This window comes from Myodes glareolus, chromosome 25, assembly GCF_982192425.1.
Source record: "Myodes glareolus chromosome 25, mMyoGla1.1, whole genome shotgun sequence".
NCBI lineage: Eukaryota > Metazoa > Chordata > Mammalia > Rodentia > Cricetidae > Myodes > Myodes glareolus.
In genome coordinates, this window is record NC_142050.1 from 33,300,823 (window position 1) to 33,317,462 (window position 16,640).

The 16,640-nt window shown below is 45.6% G+C and overlaps 1 protein-coding gene across 2 annotated transcripts; it reads left to right on the forward strand.

The window, feature by feature from the left end:
• Positions 1–1,071: 1,071 nt before the first annotated feature.
• On the forward strand, positions 1,072–14,413 carry Stmp1 (short transmembrane mitochondrial protein 1). Of its 2 annotated transcripts, none has more exons than XR_015736704.1 (3): positions 1,072–1,620; positions 12,717–12,770; positions 13,850–13,932. XR_015736704.1 is itself a non-coding variant. In XM_087901871.1 (3 exons), the coding sequence occupies exons 1-3, from the start codon at positions 1,594–1,596 to the stop codon at positions 13,922–13,924; spliced, it is 195 nt and encodes a 64-aa protein (XP_087757997.1). In that variant the 5' UTR covers positions 1,579–1,593; the 3' UTR covers positions 13,925–14,413. The 2 variants fall into 2 exon arrangements, 1 of the variants encoding a protein (XP_087757997.1); XM_087901871.1 differs by having other exon boundaries at positions 1,579–1,620; positions 12,717–12,774; positions 13,815–14,413.
• The last annotated feature ends 2,227 nt before the right edge of the window (positions 14,414–16,640 follow it).

Consider the following 16,640-nt stretch of genomic DNA (forward strand, 5'->3'; position numbering starts at 1 on the left):
AAGAGCAGGCAATGCTCTTAACCACTGAACCATCTCTCCAGCCCTCCTGGTTATTTTTCTAAGACACGATCCTGCTGTCTAGCTTTGATGGACTTAAGAACATGCCGTGTCTAGCATGCTGACTCTGAACTTGCCTCAAGTCCTCTGCTTTGACTCCTCAGTGCTGAGAGTATAGGCATGCACCAATAGACCCAGCTTCAGATTTGTTTTTCTGTTATTTGAAACCAGAGTTTCACTTAGGCAGATGAAATTGAATTTGAAGACTGAGAGCAAAGTGCGAATGGTGCTCTCCTTGTGTTTGTGTATGAAGGAGGCGACCAGCAGTAAACAGGGCCAGAGTGGATGGACTGGGAGGAGGGCTCCTATAGCTCAATTCCACATACGTATAGCTGATGCAAGCTCCACTTAGGCCATTAGTGAACTTCAGATAGATTAGGCAGTTGCTGGTGGCTGCCAGCAATCGCTACTTCGATCCAGCTGTGCCAGACTCCGAAGATCTCTCTCCGTCCTCTATCATGGGTCTGAGGACTGCGCTGAATTAGGCAGCACAGCACATCTGTGGGCTTTTGAAAAATGGGCCCTTTTCCCCCCCCCCCCGCTTCCGTCTGAGAGTCCACTGTGGGGGCGACTAGCGTGACTCTTTGCAAAGAGTCAGCTGCTCACCTGGCATGGGACCCGCCACCTCACCCTCATCTTGGTTGAGTAGGCCAGGAAGCCCCAAGTCCGACTGTGCTGTCACAATTGCCAGCGTGATTAAAAGAACTTCAATTCCTGGGCCTCAGTTTTACAGAGGCCTTAGTTCTAAGACTAGGCTTGCACTGCTTCTCGCGATGACTGTCAGGGGGCGCTGCGGCACCGCAAGTCGCTTCCGGGCATAGAGAGGGCGGGGCGGGGCGTAAACCGGAACCTGCCGGCGGGTTCCGCCCTCGCGCTGGGGAGGAGTACGGGAGCGGAGCTGGAGTGAAGCCCCTTTCACACCCTCCTCGCCCTCCCTACCGACATCATGCTCCAGTTCCTGGTGAGTGGAGCCTTCGAGGATCGGTCGCCTCGTCCTCTCGGGGGTCCCGGGTCGGCGGTGTACGGCTCTGAACTTGGGGCTCGAGCCGACGGTCGCCCCTCGGGGTAGCTCGCGCGGCTCACCTCCTGCCTTGTCCCAAGTCCTTTGAGCCTTTCCGTGGGTTTCTGTGCCGTCATTCAAGTTCTGAAAACTTTGAGGTGTCGGGGGGAGATTGATGCGTTTTCAAAGCCACTGACTGTGAGCTCATTGCGTAATCCTAGTTAGTAAAAGTTTGGTCAGAGAGGTCCTTAATGATTTGCCTCCTGTCCCCCTCCCCCCTCCTCCTCCCGACCCCCATCCCATGCTCGGCCTGATAGTTGGCAGTTTTGAGGCCCTAAGAGTGCCTGTCACAAGTCATGTATTAGTCAGCCAGCTCACGAGACTGGAGCGAGAGACTCACGGAGCCCTCTTCAGACCTGGACAGTTTGCACGCTTTGACGAATGAGGCAGATTGATCTACAAGTAGCTCTTAATAGAATTCCTCTTTTTGAGGAGGGGAGTGTAAAATGAAAATCAAAAACAGTTCTCCGTTTTGAATGAGCACGTTTCCTGGCAAACATCAGGTATTTCAAAAATTGCCCGTTGAGGATGGCAGGAGAAGTTGCCCGTCCAGTTCTCACATGCAAGTTTTCCAACTTAGTGTTTCATCCTCTAATTCTAATAAAGCAGATGTCCTCTCTCTTTCCCATGGTCAGTGGCCACCTGGTGCTCGGGGAAGGAGTTGCTCTTAATCCAGTTAGCCCAAACTGGATTGTTGGCATAAACTGGCCCACAGACAAGTCTGCGTCTCTCATGCCTCTGGGGGTTTCTCCAGTGTCCTAACTGTGTGTTAGCTGAGGAGCTAGGAGTCATTAACTGTCGTTTACTTGTTAGGAATCGCTTTTAAAAGCAGTATCAGCCAACTAGTGTAAGATGATATGACCGGCCCTTCCATTGCATCCGATGCTCATTGCTAACTAGGGAGAACATTAATTCAGTTTCAACCACATTTTACGTGCTTTTGCTGAATGGGTGGTGTATTTGGTGTGGGACTAAACTGCCCTATACTAACGTGGGTTTTGATTTGGGAATTCAAGTTTTTCAGCATTTAAGGAGAGATGTTGAAGCCGACCGTTAGATGCTTAGCACAGGTGTAACTGGGTACCCAGTCACTGGTGTTCTCTTGTCCTGGGTCTGTCTCCCCTTCATTGCTTCTGTTGGGGAAAAATGGTGGGCAGAGGTGGAATCTACTTTCATGTTGTAGACTTGGTCAAACACTGTTAACTTCTGCAGATCTTGCTCTTTACATTAACCCTTTCATCTAGGAAACACTGGCCATCATGGCCTAATGCTTAAGAGTTTAGATCCCATCACAGGGTAGTGGTGGTGCACGTCTTTAGTCCCAACACTCCCAAGGCAGAGGCAGGTGGATCTCTGAGTTCGAGGCCAGCCTGGTCTACAGAGAGAGTTCCAGGACAGCCAGGGCTACATAGAGAAACCCTGTCTTGGGGGGAAAAAGTTTAGACTTCAGAATCACACTTGAATTTGTACCCTATTGTTAAACGACGGAGGTTGGGCAAATCATTTAAATTTTCTGTGGTTCAGTTTGCACCTTGTGAGGTTTCAAAAGGAGGAAATACATAAACACTTTAACGATAGCACTTACTAGAGCTAGAGATACTGCCCCATCTTGTGTCAGGATCAGAAATGGGAATTTGGAGAGGGTTGGGTGTGAAGGAACCCAGTCTCAGTTTGTGACCTTCCGCGGCACACTTTGTAACCCTCTGAAATGTGTCCTCGGTTGTTGCCTAGGGGGGTATCGAAAAACTTGTGCATATGATTGTGTTGCTCGAGTGTCCGTTTCCCTTCAGGTTAAAATGGGCACTCATCAGCCCTCTTTCCACGCTTCATTCACACCTTGCCACTCATCAGCCCTCTTTCCACGCTTCATTCACACCTTGCCCCCAGCTTGGCTGTAGTTATTTCAGGGAACACTTAGATGGGCGCTCGACTGTGAGCCCTGCGGTGGCGGCTCAGGGCACCTGTGGCTCTGCTACAGTGTCTGACCCTCGTACTAGATTCATGGCACCTGTGGCTCTGCTGCAGCGTCTGACCCTCGTACCCGGTTCTCGGCACCTACTACAGTGTCTGACCCTCGTACCTCTTGAGCCCCCAGCAGCCATTAACTCACATCTTCCTCACCGGTGTCCTTTCAGCTTTGGGGCCTGTGTACTGTACTGCCTGGGTTCTGTCGTGTTAAAACTCGTAATTGCAGAGTGAGGGCGACTGGCCACTGTTCTCGGAGAGTGGACGTATCTGGGTGCAGCAGATGGGCCACTCCTTGCCTCTCTAATCTTTGCTGTTTCTCCTGGCTGCCTCCCTCTGCTCTTGGTTGCTGTGGCCAGCTCAAGCCAGCTCAAGCTCTTGTGCCACTGTGCTCTCTCTGTTACCCTTAGGGAATGCGTTCTTTATCAAGCTGTCACCTTCCAGTCTTCACTGACAGCTTCCTTGACTACCTTGAGGCCTTTTCTGTGTGTTCCAGATCCTTCTGTCAACTGCCAGCCGTCTCTTCACCGTTCTCTCAGACCCTACTCATCTGGATTGACTGTTCCTTCCTGCGTTCCCAATCCTGTCCCCACATTTAACTCCCACGTTTGAAACATTGACATAATCTTTGATTTTTTCTTTTATTCATTTTATTCATTAAAACTGTTTCATTGTTGGTATCATATGCTTGACATGTATATTCACTTGTTTATGTAATCTTTTCTTAAAGTCATGTGATATAGTAGGTGCATCTTCTGTACAGTAAATTTCTTTCTTAAATCACATCTGTCTATCTGTCTGTCTATTTATCTATCTCTGCATATATGTCTCTATCTGTCTCTGCACATGTCTCTGCTGTGGGGGCATGCACATGAAGAGGTCAGAGGACAGCTTTCAGGAGTTGTTTCTTCTTCCTCCATATGGGTTCTGGGTATTGAACTCAGGTTGCCAGGCTTGGTGGCAAGGGCATTTACCTGCGGAGCCATTTTCCAGGCCAGGCCTGCTGTGTAGTCTTGCCCAGGATCTTTCATTGCTCTGTGCTTGAGTTTTCCCAGCGTAGATCTGGGCAATAATAGTTTTATAAGGTTGTAAGAGTTAATGAAAGAGGCAGGTGCTTCCTTTCACGTAGGCCATAAGGTCTGCGTGTGACCAGCGAGGCTTGCCTCCTTCAGCAGTGCCGCCCGGTGAGTTCTCTCCACTCTGCTCTGGGAGCTGCTGCACTAGCTGGCTGCTGTGGACTTGAGGTTGTGAGCTAGGCGGGCTCTCCAGCCTGAGCGACATGCTGCTGCCTATCCTCCCTCCCTGATAAGGATTTAGTGCGGGGACATGCAAGGGTCTTAGTCAATACTTAGTGACTAAGACAGTTACAGTCAGTTCTTCATATTGCTGGGCCCATCTGTGGATGGGAAACACTAGGAAATAACTGTGTATGTATTGCATGTGTACCATTTGTCCTTGTCATTCCTAAGCAGTACAGTGGGGTGGACTGTCTGTGGCCTTACATGGCAGTAGGCACTGAGTAGTCTAGGGGGTTAGAGTGTCGGGGGTGGGGTGGGTTCTGTGCAGTTGAATAACCAGCTTGAACAGCTACAGATGTTAGTGTGTGGGGTGCCCTGGAATGGGTCCCTTCATTAATTTTAGGTCTTCCCTTTTCACTTCTTTATTACTTTTTTTTTTAAGATTTTTTTCCCCCTACAAGGCAAATCTTTTTTTTTTTTAAAGATTTATTTATTCATTATGTATACAGTGTTCTGCAGGCCAGAAGAGGACACCAGATCTTACTATAGGTGGTTGTGTGCCACCATGTGGTTGCTGGGAATTGAACTCAGGCCCTCTGGAACAGTAGGCAGTGCTCTTAACCCCTGAGCCATCTCTCCAGCCCTTGGTTTTTGTTTTTTTTTTTTTTTTAAAGATTTATTTATTTATTATGTATACAACATCCCTTCCATGTATGATGCTTGCATGCCAGAAGAGGGCACCAGATCTCATTATGGATGGCTGTGAGCCACCATGTGGTTTCTGGGAATTGAACTCAGGACCTCTGGAAGAGCAGTCAGTGCTCTTAACCTCTGAACCATCTCTCCAGCCCCATTATTACTTTTGGTTATAAGATAGTTAAATATTTGCACCAACTTCTTTGAGAAGGACAAGTACATCCTTCCCAGAGGATTTTCAGGAGCCCCTGTTGAATGTTGGCATACTTAAGGAGTTAATGATTTTTCTTTTTCTTTTTTTGTTTATAATCTAAGCAGTATTACTGAATATAAAACATAGCTTACCTCTTTTGGTTTTCCAAGACAGGGTTTCTCTGTATAGCCCTTACTATCCTGGAGCTCCCTCTGTAGTCCAGGCTTGCTTCCGACTCACAGAGATCCGCCTGCCTCTGCCTCCTGAATGCTGGAACTAAAGACATGTGCTACTGCACCCAGCCGTAGCTCACCTCTTAAGAAAATGCTTTTCTAGGAAGCACAGAAGGGTTTTAGTTTTTATCCCTAGCCTAGCAGGGTTTTATTTTGATGCATAGAATATGGATATTTTCACTGCTTGAAGTAGCCACTAAACTTCTTGTGATAGTCTTCACATCAAGTTAAAACAGTAAGACACAGAAATGGTGGCATGGGTACATGCCTCCTTGGAAGGCCTTCTCATGTCTTCTTTCTAAGAGTACTGTTCCCAGGGCTGGAGAGACACCTTGGCTGTAGAGCACTGGCTGTTCTTCCAAAGGGTGCGCATTTGATCTGTTGCACACACACAGAGTGGTTCTCATCATCACTACTACTTGGAATTTTAGCCTCTGTGGGCACCACTGAAATGTAGGCAGAACACCCATTCAGATAAAAATAAATAAGCTTTAAATACTGTTATCAACTTCTCTTTTTATTGATTCTAGTTAGTTAATGTATAGTTTTGAGATATAGATGTTCTCACCGTAGACCAAATATTTTTAGGCTTCCTTTTCAATGCTAGCGTGTAGCTATATTTGCATAATATTTTTGTTTGTTTGTTTGTTTTTTGAGACAGGGTTTCTCTGTAGCTTTGGAGCCTGTCCTGGAACTAGCTCTTGTAGACCAGACTGGCCTCGAACTCACAGAAATCCGCCTGCCTCTGCCTCCCGAGTGCTGGGATTAAAGGTGTGCGTCACCACCGCCTGGTCGCTTAATATTTTTTTTAAATATTTTTGTTATTTTAAGTGTGTGTGTTTGTGTGTGTGTGTGTAGAGGTGTTAGATTCCCTGGTGAGTTATAGGCAGTTGTGAGCTGCCTGATGTGGTGCTAGGAATTGAACTCTCATCCTCTGCAAGAATAGTTACATGCTCTGAGCCGCTGAACCTTCTTTATAGATCCTTAAACCCTTGTCAGTAAGTGTGGGCCTGGCTATGTTATTTTTGAAAATATAATTTGGTGAGTCATAGTTTGGACTTGTCAGCCACTTTGGGCTCGTGCCAGGAGCCCTCCCCGGATAAATGCTGTAGCTTCCTTTGCTGACCTCCAGACACAACAGCTTTCTGAAGGAGAGCTTGAGCAAATGGCAGCTGCCTCCGATTTGGAATAGTCTTTGTTCTTTTTACACTCGGTGCGATAAAGCATTGTGGGCCTATCTGTTCATGTGTTAAAAAAAAAAAGTACATGGAGAATATTTTTAGATTTCTTAGTGCAGGCTGTACCATTTATTTGACTGGCTTTTGTTTGCTCCTCTGGCATTTCATTCTTTCTAACAAAGTCCAGTGTGGAAACCGTGAAGTTGTCTCTGGTTTCTTCTATTTCATCCCAGGTAGCTGACATTATTTTACCAGATTTTAGTGCGCTCTCTCTCTCTCTCTCTCTCTCTCTCTCTCTCTCTCTCTCTCTCTCTCTCTCTGTTTTGTTTTATGGCTTTGAGACAAAAAATTCCCATCTAATGTCTGTAATTTGGTGGTTCTAGTGTGCCTAGTGATTGTGTAGCCATCATCTGTCTTGTTTTGTATAAAAACGGAGCTGTATCATGTTAGGATTCATTTCTCACCCCCTCTCCAACCCAGACAGTCACTGGTCTATCTCCTGTCCCTGTGTCCTCGGGTGTCCTGCTGTTGGGGCTGTCGCGGAGATCTGTAGCCGTGGTTCTGTAGGACCTGCCCCTTCATGTGCTCTTGCAGCTCATAGATGGGGTAGGTGTTAGGTGGCCCTGGATCTGGGCTTCGGTGGTGGCTGAACTGATCAACCTGGGTCTCTGCTGAACTGTCCCTCCCTCAGTGAGCTTCCCTGCATTCCCACTACTGCCCACACTGCTGCTGTGGCCAACTCTTTCATGTGGTAGCCTGTGAGGAGCAGGGCTAGCCCTCTGTGACCAGTGAAGGCCCGGGCCAGCCAGCACTATGCTACATAGCTTCGAGCAGTAGCCCAGACCACAGACACCTGAATGGCCTTTGGTGGTAATGCAGGCCTCAGACCAACCCAGACATGGCCCCCAGCAGCAACCCAGGTCTGGAAATCACCATGGACTCAGGTGGCAGCACAAGTCACTCAGATCAGTATGGCCCCTGGTGGCAACCCAGACTCCAGACATCCGCATGACCTTTGGTGTTAACACTGGCCACAGGCATCAACATAGACCCTGGCTGCAGTAGGACCATGACTTCTGGTGGCATAGGCCACGGACATCTGAATGGCCCTTGGTGGCATCATGGGCCACAGACATCAACATAGGCTGCAGTAGGGCCCGGGAGCTAGGCATGGCCTCAGTGGCTGCGCAGGCCCCACTTTATCTGCCTGTTCTAGTTCCACAGCACGCACCTCTCCTCTGTGTATTCTCTTCCCATCTCTACCACATTGGTTCACTGAAGTCGTGCCTGCTGTTCTGTGCTGCGGGGTGGGGGCTGCGTGTCCTCTGTTTTTGTTTTTGTTTTTCATTTCAATAAAGCCATCTTAGTGGATGTGTCATGGTTCTTCATGGTTTTAATTTGCTTTTCCTCAACAACTAACTGATGTCAGACATCTCATGGGCTTGTTGACTGTGTGCTTCCTCTGGAGAAAACCACTCAAAGCTTTTGCCCATTTTTTTTAAAAATTGAACTGTGTTTCTCCGTCACTTAATTGTGAAAGATCTTTGTTTTAGATACAAATGCTAACAGATACCTGATTTGCAAATAATTCTATTCTCTGGTTTGTGCTTTCTTTTTGATGGTATTATTTGAAAGGCAGACATTTAAAATTATTTATTTTGTGTGTGTAGTGTATGTACACATGGATATATACAGGTCTGCTTGCCTGTACATGTGAACGTAAGAGGCCAGAGGTCACGTTTAGATTTAACTTTTCCTACCTGTTGCTGCCTGTTGTCAGCTGCTGAACAACGTGCATGTTTTCCTGACCCTCCTGTCTCTGAATGAGTGACCCTTCTCAGATTGTGCTGTGTACGAACCGTGTTTGAAATCTCTTATTGTCAGTGTCAGAATCTGGTAGTATTCTGAAGCTGGAACAGGGTGTTGTTTATAGAGGCCCATGGGTTTTGTTTTGTTTTGTGTTTTAAAATAACTGTTCCCTTCTCTTGTGCTCCAGTGCTTGGTGACGTTGCCAAGATAGAGCCACACTAGCTAGCCTGTGTTTATTTTGAGACATACATAGTAAGAACCAAGAATTTTAAGTCAGTATTTGGCTATTTTAAGAGTCCAGGAGGCTCAGCAAAGCTGGGGCAGGCTGAGCGGCTCACCTGAAGGCACAGATGGCTCAGACAACCAGAGTTCTAGTGCTATCGTTTCTTGACATCTTCTCGGCCCCATTTTCCTGTTGTTAGATATTAGGATTAGTATCGTCAAGGGATTTTTTAAAAAATTTTTTGCTCTTAAATTTTGTCTCAAATTTAACGATCTTTCTGGTTTTCAAGAGCTTATGGTTTCAATCTACTAGAGGGGGAAAAAAAGTAATTCTGCTTCTTGGTGCCACGTTGCTAATGATTTTTAAAAAGCATCAGAAAATGGTCAGCGATTAGAAACTAGGTAGCCTCGTTTATATTTCAAAGGTTAAGTAGAGGAAAGACCCAGTTGTGGTTTTCCCCTGTAGGGTTTATTTTACTGTTTTTATTGGAGGTGGCAGTGTGTACACTGAGGTGTGGATGCCCGCAGACGGCAGAATAAGGTTGGTTCCCTGGTGCTGGACTCGGTTGTGAGCTGCCTAACTTGAGTGAGGGGAACTGATCTCTGGTCCTCTGCAAGAGTGGTAGTATGTGCTCTCAGCTGCTGAGCCATCTCTCCAGGACCCCATCAGTATCCTTGTCTCTCTGCATCTAGGTGGAAAATTAGGTAGATAGCTCATGTGTGATTGATGACGTAGTAAGTGCAGTTTTGACTTCTGTTTGACTTCTCTATTGAGATGGAGCAGAAGCAACACTGTTTAAACAAAATGATGGGGGAAAAGGTAGATGCCGCTTTGAAAGTAGTAAGTTAGAAATTAGCCTGCAGTTGGGAACTCTGAAGTAAAAAGTCACTGGGAAAAACAGAATTACCTTCATTAAAATGTAAGAGCTGAGAAACTTTCTCATTTGTGTGTAGAGTACTCTAAATTCTCAGGAAAGTTCTCACCCAGCGGGATAAGCATTTCCAGCTCTCTAAAAGTTGTTCTTGTCCCTGTTGTCCTTGAGTGGGAGCCATGTTCCCACAGACCTCTAGTGTCCTGCCCGCTGGTCCCCGCCCTTGGCATTGTGCTCTGCCCAGCCATGTGTCAGAGTCTCCTGTTCTGTCTGCCCTTGTGATCTGAGTTTCCGAGTAACTCAAGTTGTCTTGTGCTGCTTTTGTGAATAACCCTGGGCAGACCACTATTGTTCTTTTGAAATATGGAGACACTCAACTCTAAGAGTCCCTTTATTTTCATTTTATTTTATTTTATTTTTTTGATCTATACATTTTTTTCTGTCCCCCCTCCCTGCCTCTTCCCTTCCCTTCAACCCTCTCCCATGGTCCCCATGCTCCCAGTTTACTCAGGAGATCTTGTCTTTTTCTACTAACCATGTAGATTAGATCTATGTATGTCTCTCTTAGGTTGTCTAGGTTCTCTGGGACTGTGATTTGTAAGCTGGTTTTCTTCACTTTATGTTTAAAAACCACTTATGAGTGAGTACATATGATATTTGTCTTTCTTGTCTGGGTTACCTCACTCAATATGATGTTTTCTAGCTCCATCCATTTGCCTGCAAGTTTCAAGATGTCATTATTTTTTCTGCTGTGTAGTACTCCATGGTGTAAATGTACCACATTTTCCTAATCCATTCTTTGTTCAAGGGACATTTAGGTTGTTTCCAGGTTCTGGCTGTGACAAACAATGCTGCTGTGAACATAGTTGAGCCTCAGCTATTAGAAACTGCGGGAGCGGGAGGCTCTTCTGATTACTGTTGTTCTTCCTGGGGATGGGAGCAAACTGGAACTGGACATTGGATAAAACAACATGGAGATGTAATGATCTCCAGGGTCTCCCAGGTACCCCTGTCCTGGAACCCCTATATGGAAGATGCACTTGATTTATATGTAACCCTCTGATAACTAAGGTTTACAGATCAGAGGAAGAAGAGGGACCTATCCTGGTTATCTGAGAAGATGTGAGGATTAAGGCTATACCAAAAGGGATATGACCATGGCCTTATCTTCATGCTTTGAATAGAGATTCTTCCTGAGGACCCTCCTCGGTTACTGGGGCCTGCTTCCAAGCTAATGCCCATGGGGAACATGTCTGTATATACCTCAACTTTACATACATCAACCCCCCATCCCCATCATCTACCCCTAAGGTTTCCTTCACCAAGCCTCCTAGAGATGTAGGGGATTAGAAGCCTCACCTTCTTTGATGGAGACCATTAAGATGGCCTTTATGGCTTTAAACCTTACCCACCCTGAAGCCACTGAGGCCTGTTGGCTTTGCTTGCAGCCACTAACCCCTACTTTGAAGCCTTTGGGGTAAATGTCTGTTATGAAATACTAGATACGGCTGATATTTGTAGATGGGAAAACCCCAAAATGGGGGAGATGTCGGATTGACTATTCCCCTTTGGCAGATGTCAAATGCAGCTTGTGTCTCGTACACCAGACACCCTCTTCTTAGCCTCACTTGTGATGTGGCTAATGGGCCTAATAGCTTCATGGAGGTGCCCAAAGGTCACGGGTATTTTTGGATCTGCCAGGAGATGGGGGTTACTCCCTGCCTGTCTGAACTACTGATCATTCAGCATAATGATACTTGCCTGCTTGCATTAATTTTCCCTCAAGTGCTTTACCACATGCAAGAAAAATTCCTGGCCCAAAGGCATAAGAGCCTCTAATGGGTCCTGGCCATCACCACATTGATAGGGCTGGGGGTGGTGGGGATTGCCCTGGGCACCTCACCCCTGGTAATTTTACAACAAGAAATGGGAATAATTTGCTCACAATTGACAGTGAACTTAGAAAAGACAGAGACTGCATTGCATTATTTATAAAAGTCTTTGGATTCCTTAGTAAGGGTGGAGAGGCTTGGACTTGCTGTTTATGGAACAGGGAGGAATTGGCAGGGTACTTGGGGAAGAATGTCGCTTCTATGTGGACCCTCCAGGATAGTTACAAGAACCCTAAATGAGTTAAGAAAAGATACTGATTCATTTAAGTCAAGGACCCACTATGAGACCTGATTTAATTGGTCCCCATGACTTACCACACTCATCTCTTCCCTAATTGGGCCGATGACTATTTGTTTATTGATAGTCTTTTTGACCCATACATTTTCCAAAGGCTGAAACAAGCATTCCAAAAGCAGATACAACAAGTACAACTCATGGCCCTTTGAGTACATTATGATAGGCTCGGTACATCTCACCTCATGGATGAACTCTCAATTTGAGGGTATCCAGGCCAAAACTCTGGATAGGGGTGGCCCTGATCTGTATTCTATCTGGCTTGGTGACTGAGGTAGGAGGATGGGATATAAAACAAAAAGGGGGAGATGTTGGGCCAAAATTATCTTAGGACCTGTACCTTGAGGCCAGTAGGACAGAGAAAAGCCTGGCTCGAGTTTGAAGGATAGTCTCAAAGCTACCCAGTGAGAACGAGACAGCAAAATCTAGGTAGATACCCGCTCCAACCAGAGGGAGGGCTTGGCTGTCTCTCATTGGCCGGAGGTGCCCCCACATCACACAATGTCACTTAACGTGTATAAGCTGATGCTCACAGTACTAAACTGAGTTCCTTCTTTGACTTGACTCCCTGTCGCATCTGATTGTTGATTGTCCTGCATTGTGGGGCTGTGAAATGGGTAGATATCGTACTCACCTTTCCCTGGGGAATAAGGCTAAGGAGGCCTGGCAGGACCCAAGTGGCATTCGGTAACAGAATCAGAACCTTGCCTGGGTCTCTAGACCTCCATTCAGGACTTCATGGAGGCTTCTAGGAGATAAGGAAACTTACTCACAGCCACCATTTATTCTGTTCTGGGCTTTCTAACTTTGGTGTGTGGCATATATGTGTGGGATTGTTTCATAGAAGAAAAATGTGACTCCTGTGATCATAGTATGCAGCCCTACACCAAGCACCTGAACATCCACCTGCCATGTATCTTGGGGAGATATAGCCCGTGTGTTGGCATTGGTTGCAGACTCACGATGGATTTTTCTGCAGTATAACTCTCCTGTTCTGTTGTTTCAGCTTGGATTTACTTTGGGCAACGTCGTTGGAATGTATCTGGCTCAGAATTATGATGTAAGTAGCCACATTCACATCTTTCTTGCTCCCTCTACCTGTTTCATAGTTATTTTTCTCCCTTAAGGTGGAGTTTGCCTACTAGCATAAATGAGGTCCATAAGAATGAATCCTTAATTTTATAGAAAGTTTTTCTGTTTGTTGAAAAAATAATTGAACTCACAGAAGCATGTATGTCCCCGTATCATCACAAGAGAATAGTAGATGTGGGTTTATTGGAGTGTGGCTCATGTAAGGAAGATAGTTTGATGGAGTAGGGAGTTACATCAGCCTTCCTGTAGGGATGAGGGGTGGAAAACTGGGTGTCACAACTGGATAGGAATCCTAAAAGGTGTTTTAAAAGACAAGGGATTGTATTTTCTTCTGTACTAAAGATCTTAGTGTGACAGAAGGATTCCTATTTTTAGAATCTCTAGTTAGGGACTATTGACGGAGGCTGCTTGTTCGTTCCCAGCTGCCCAGACCTGAAATAATCATACAGAAACTATATTAATTAAAGCACCACTTGGTCTGTTAGCTTAAGCGTATTTCTAGCTAGCTCTTACATCTTAAATTAACCCATTTCTATTATTTTATATTTTACTACAAGGCTTATGGTTTACTGGTACCAGTATGTGGACATCTTTCTCTCGGGCAGCTACATAGCGTCTTTCTGACTCCACCTTCTTTCCCCTTTTATCTGCATGGAATTCCCGCTTTGCTCTACTCTGCGAAGCCACTGGCTGAAGCAGCTTTATTCATTAACCAATAAAAGCAACACATATGCAGAAGGACTTCCCACACCAGGGGACTTTATTACTTTATCATTTGTTGCATATAGATGTATATCTTTCAGTTGATACTGGGTTGAAGGGCCGGGTATGTATGTAAAGGGAGAAGGTGGGCCTGGCTTTCAGGGAAGGAACATAAACTTAACACCGATAGCTTTTGTATGCAGGTGTGAAGCAAAGAAATGCCACTATTGAGCCAGTCTCCTCCAGGGGAAGCCTAAACCTTGCAAAGCATTATTAAAAGAAGAGATGTGAAGGAATATTGGTTAGGTAGATGCTAAATTAAATGCTCCCTTTTTTCTTATTAAGATGCCAAACCTGGCCAAAAAACTTGAAGAAATTAAAAAGGACCTGGAAGCCAAGAAGAAACCCCCTAGTTCCTGATGCCTGCCCAGCACTGCGCTCTGGACCCAAGTTCCCTCCCGAGGGGCCTGCCTCCTTCATAGCCACACCCCAAAGCTGTGTTCCTCCTCAGCCTCAGACCTTGCCTGTTGCCTTAGAACCAACATGGGGCCAGAAGTCAAGGTTACCAGCAGCTTCCCTTCCTTCTGTAACTTCCGTCCAGCTCCTTCTGAGTCCTAAGACTGGAATATGGTGCTAGGTTAGCAAACACAATCTTTATTAGTACTCGCCACCTGTCCTCTGGGAGCTACCACCTGCTGTCAAGAGAAGAATGAATGGATTTGGACAGCTGATTTCACTAGCAGTTATAATAGGAGTGTGTTACATGTCTGTTACTAAATTTTGTTGTCAAAGTAATTAAAACCTACGTTCAAGCCAGTTTCTGGTGAATTATCCATTTATTTTGTTATCAAGGAGCTCCATGATTGATAATTTAACCAATAAATCATTTGCTTTTCATTAACCAAGAAACTGAATTCTGTAAGAACTTGGAAATTTTAAAACATGCAACCTTACTGTTGTCTGAGTAGAGTTAAGTCTATTTAGTCTGAGTGTTTTTCCTTAATGATGTGTTTGCTCTGACTCTGCTGTCCAAAGACCCAGTCGACATTATATGACAGGTGGAAAAGTGAGAAGCTGTTGGTAAAGGACTGTTAGTTTTTTAAACTATGTATTGACTTTATAGCAATTCCCTCACAGAGAAATAAGGTCTGGATGTGTGATAAAATGAAACCGTGGTGAAATTCTGCACGGTCCCAGTATGCGATAAGATGGGACCGTGGCACATTTGGAGCTCCCCTGCGCCCAGCAGAAACAGTCTCCCTGTGTTACCCAGGGTGGTCTTGAACTCCTGGGTTCAAACAGTCCTCCTGCCTTAACCTCCGGGTGCTGGGACTACAGGTGTGCACCACGGTGTCTGTCTCGTCCATAACTTTTTAAGTAAAGAATATTCTAACAGGTAACTAACTGTTCCCTGGGAGATGATATGAAAGTGCTTTCCTGCGAAGGCTCTTTCCAGAGTCCGTCTTGTTCCCAGGTACAGTTCCTCAGGCGATACCCATTGTCAGTTTCCTGGGTACCCCCGAGAGTGTGTCTGAGCACATTGTGGCTTTGTTTTTTTCTTTTCTTTTACATGCTACTCTTTGCCTTTTGGCTCTTCCTTTCTTTTTGTTTTTGTTTGTTTGACACACAGTGTCAAGCCCACGCTTTATTTGTCAGGGATGACTTTGAACTTCTGACCCTCCAGTCTCTGCCTCCCGGGTGCAAGGGTTATAGATGTACACCGCCATGCCCGGCTGCTCTTTTTAAAGTTCTTTTCTCTTTTTCGTTTATTTCATTGGTTTGCTTTTTTGAGACAGGGTCTCACTATGTAGCCCTGGCTCTCCTGTAACTAACCCTGTAGACCAGGCTGGCCTCAGACTCACAGAGATCCACCTGCCTCTGCCTCCCGAGTGCTGGGATTAAAGGTGTGCGCCACTGTGCCTGACTTGCTTTTTTATTCTTAGTGGAATGCATTCCATGTCAGTATGTTAAGAACAGGGAACCTAACTCCTCTGTTTGCTATGTAAGATTCGATTGAATGGATATCTCACAATTGAATGTGCTACAGATGAATGTTTAGATTGTTCTTTTGCTGGCGTGCTGATAGCAACGAACCTGCTGGCCATTTCCACCCAGAGTATAGCTATAAGATAGAGCCCTAAAAGTCGAGTTTGCATAAAGATAGTGTCTTGCTTCAGAGGGCTCGTTGGGCAGCTTCTCTCTCAGTGCTTTTCTGGAGATATTTTAGTGGACAGCAGCTGCAAGGATTACTTAAGAGACACCTGTGTGCAGAAGGGGTGACACTGACCCCGTATGGGAGTCAGAATATGGCGCCCCTACCTGGAGATGCATTTTATCCCTGTAAAAGTCACATCCTTTGGTGGGAGACAGAGGAAGAGCAAAGCACTGTTTGACTTCTCCCCAGCAGTGGGGAGTGGGCAAGTGGTGTTTTCTTCTGAAACTTTGTAGCACCTTCCTCAGGAGGGTTTCATGGGAAACAGTTGAGATGATGTATGTGCTCTGTTAGGCTGTGCTTTGCGAACTATCCAATAAATAGCAGATACTAGTCGAAACATGCTGCTTTGGGCCACACTGCTTTTGTGTTTCTGCACTCACTTTTGAACATGTTCATGAGTCACGTAGAGTGTGGTGTTATTCTGTGGCTAGTCTCTTAGGGGGTAATGAAAATATACACTGTCTGGTATCCCCTGCCCTTGTGCTGCCCAGCTCACACAATTTAGCTGTAAATGACTAGGTCCTTAGCAGGAGAGAGGTTTGTCAGCTTTGAGGATATTCAGAATGCTGGCCAGAGGCTCACTTAGCAAGCTGCTGGCAAAGAAAAACCATCATGACAGCGTTGTTATTTGGTAGCTGCTTTGGAGATGATGGGGCCTTGAGATATTAGGAGCTAAGATCTTTATATAAAGAAAGACTTACCCATATTATTTTTTAGGAAGTTTTTTTTATAATTCATTTATTATTTTATGTGCATTGATATTTTGCCTACAGGTATGTCCATGTGAGGGAGCCAGATCCCCTTGAGTGAAGTAACAGACAGTTGTGAGTGGCCATGTGGGTGCTGGGAATTAAACCCAGATCCTCTGGAAGAGTAGCTGGTGTTCTTAACCTCTAAACCATATCTCCAGCTCCCATAATT

Bases quoted from the DNA above. Each gene is read 5' to 3' on its own strand.
- Stmp1 (XM_087901871.1), top strand. From the start codon at position 1,594: ATGAGCACGTTTCCTGGCAAACATCAG. The intron at 1,621-12,716 runs GTATTTCAAAAA...CTGTTGTTTCAG, and splicing joins CGTTTCCTGGCAAACATCAG to CTTGGATTTACTTTGGGCAA. The intron at 12,775-13,814 runs GTAGCCACATTC...TTGGTTAGGTAG, and splicing joins GGCTCAGAATTATGATGTAA to ATGCTAAATTAAATGCTCCC.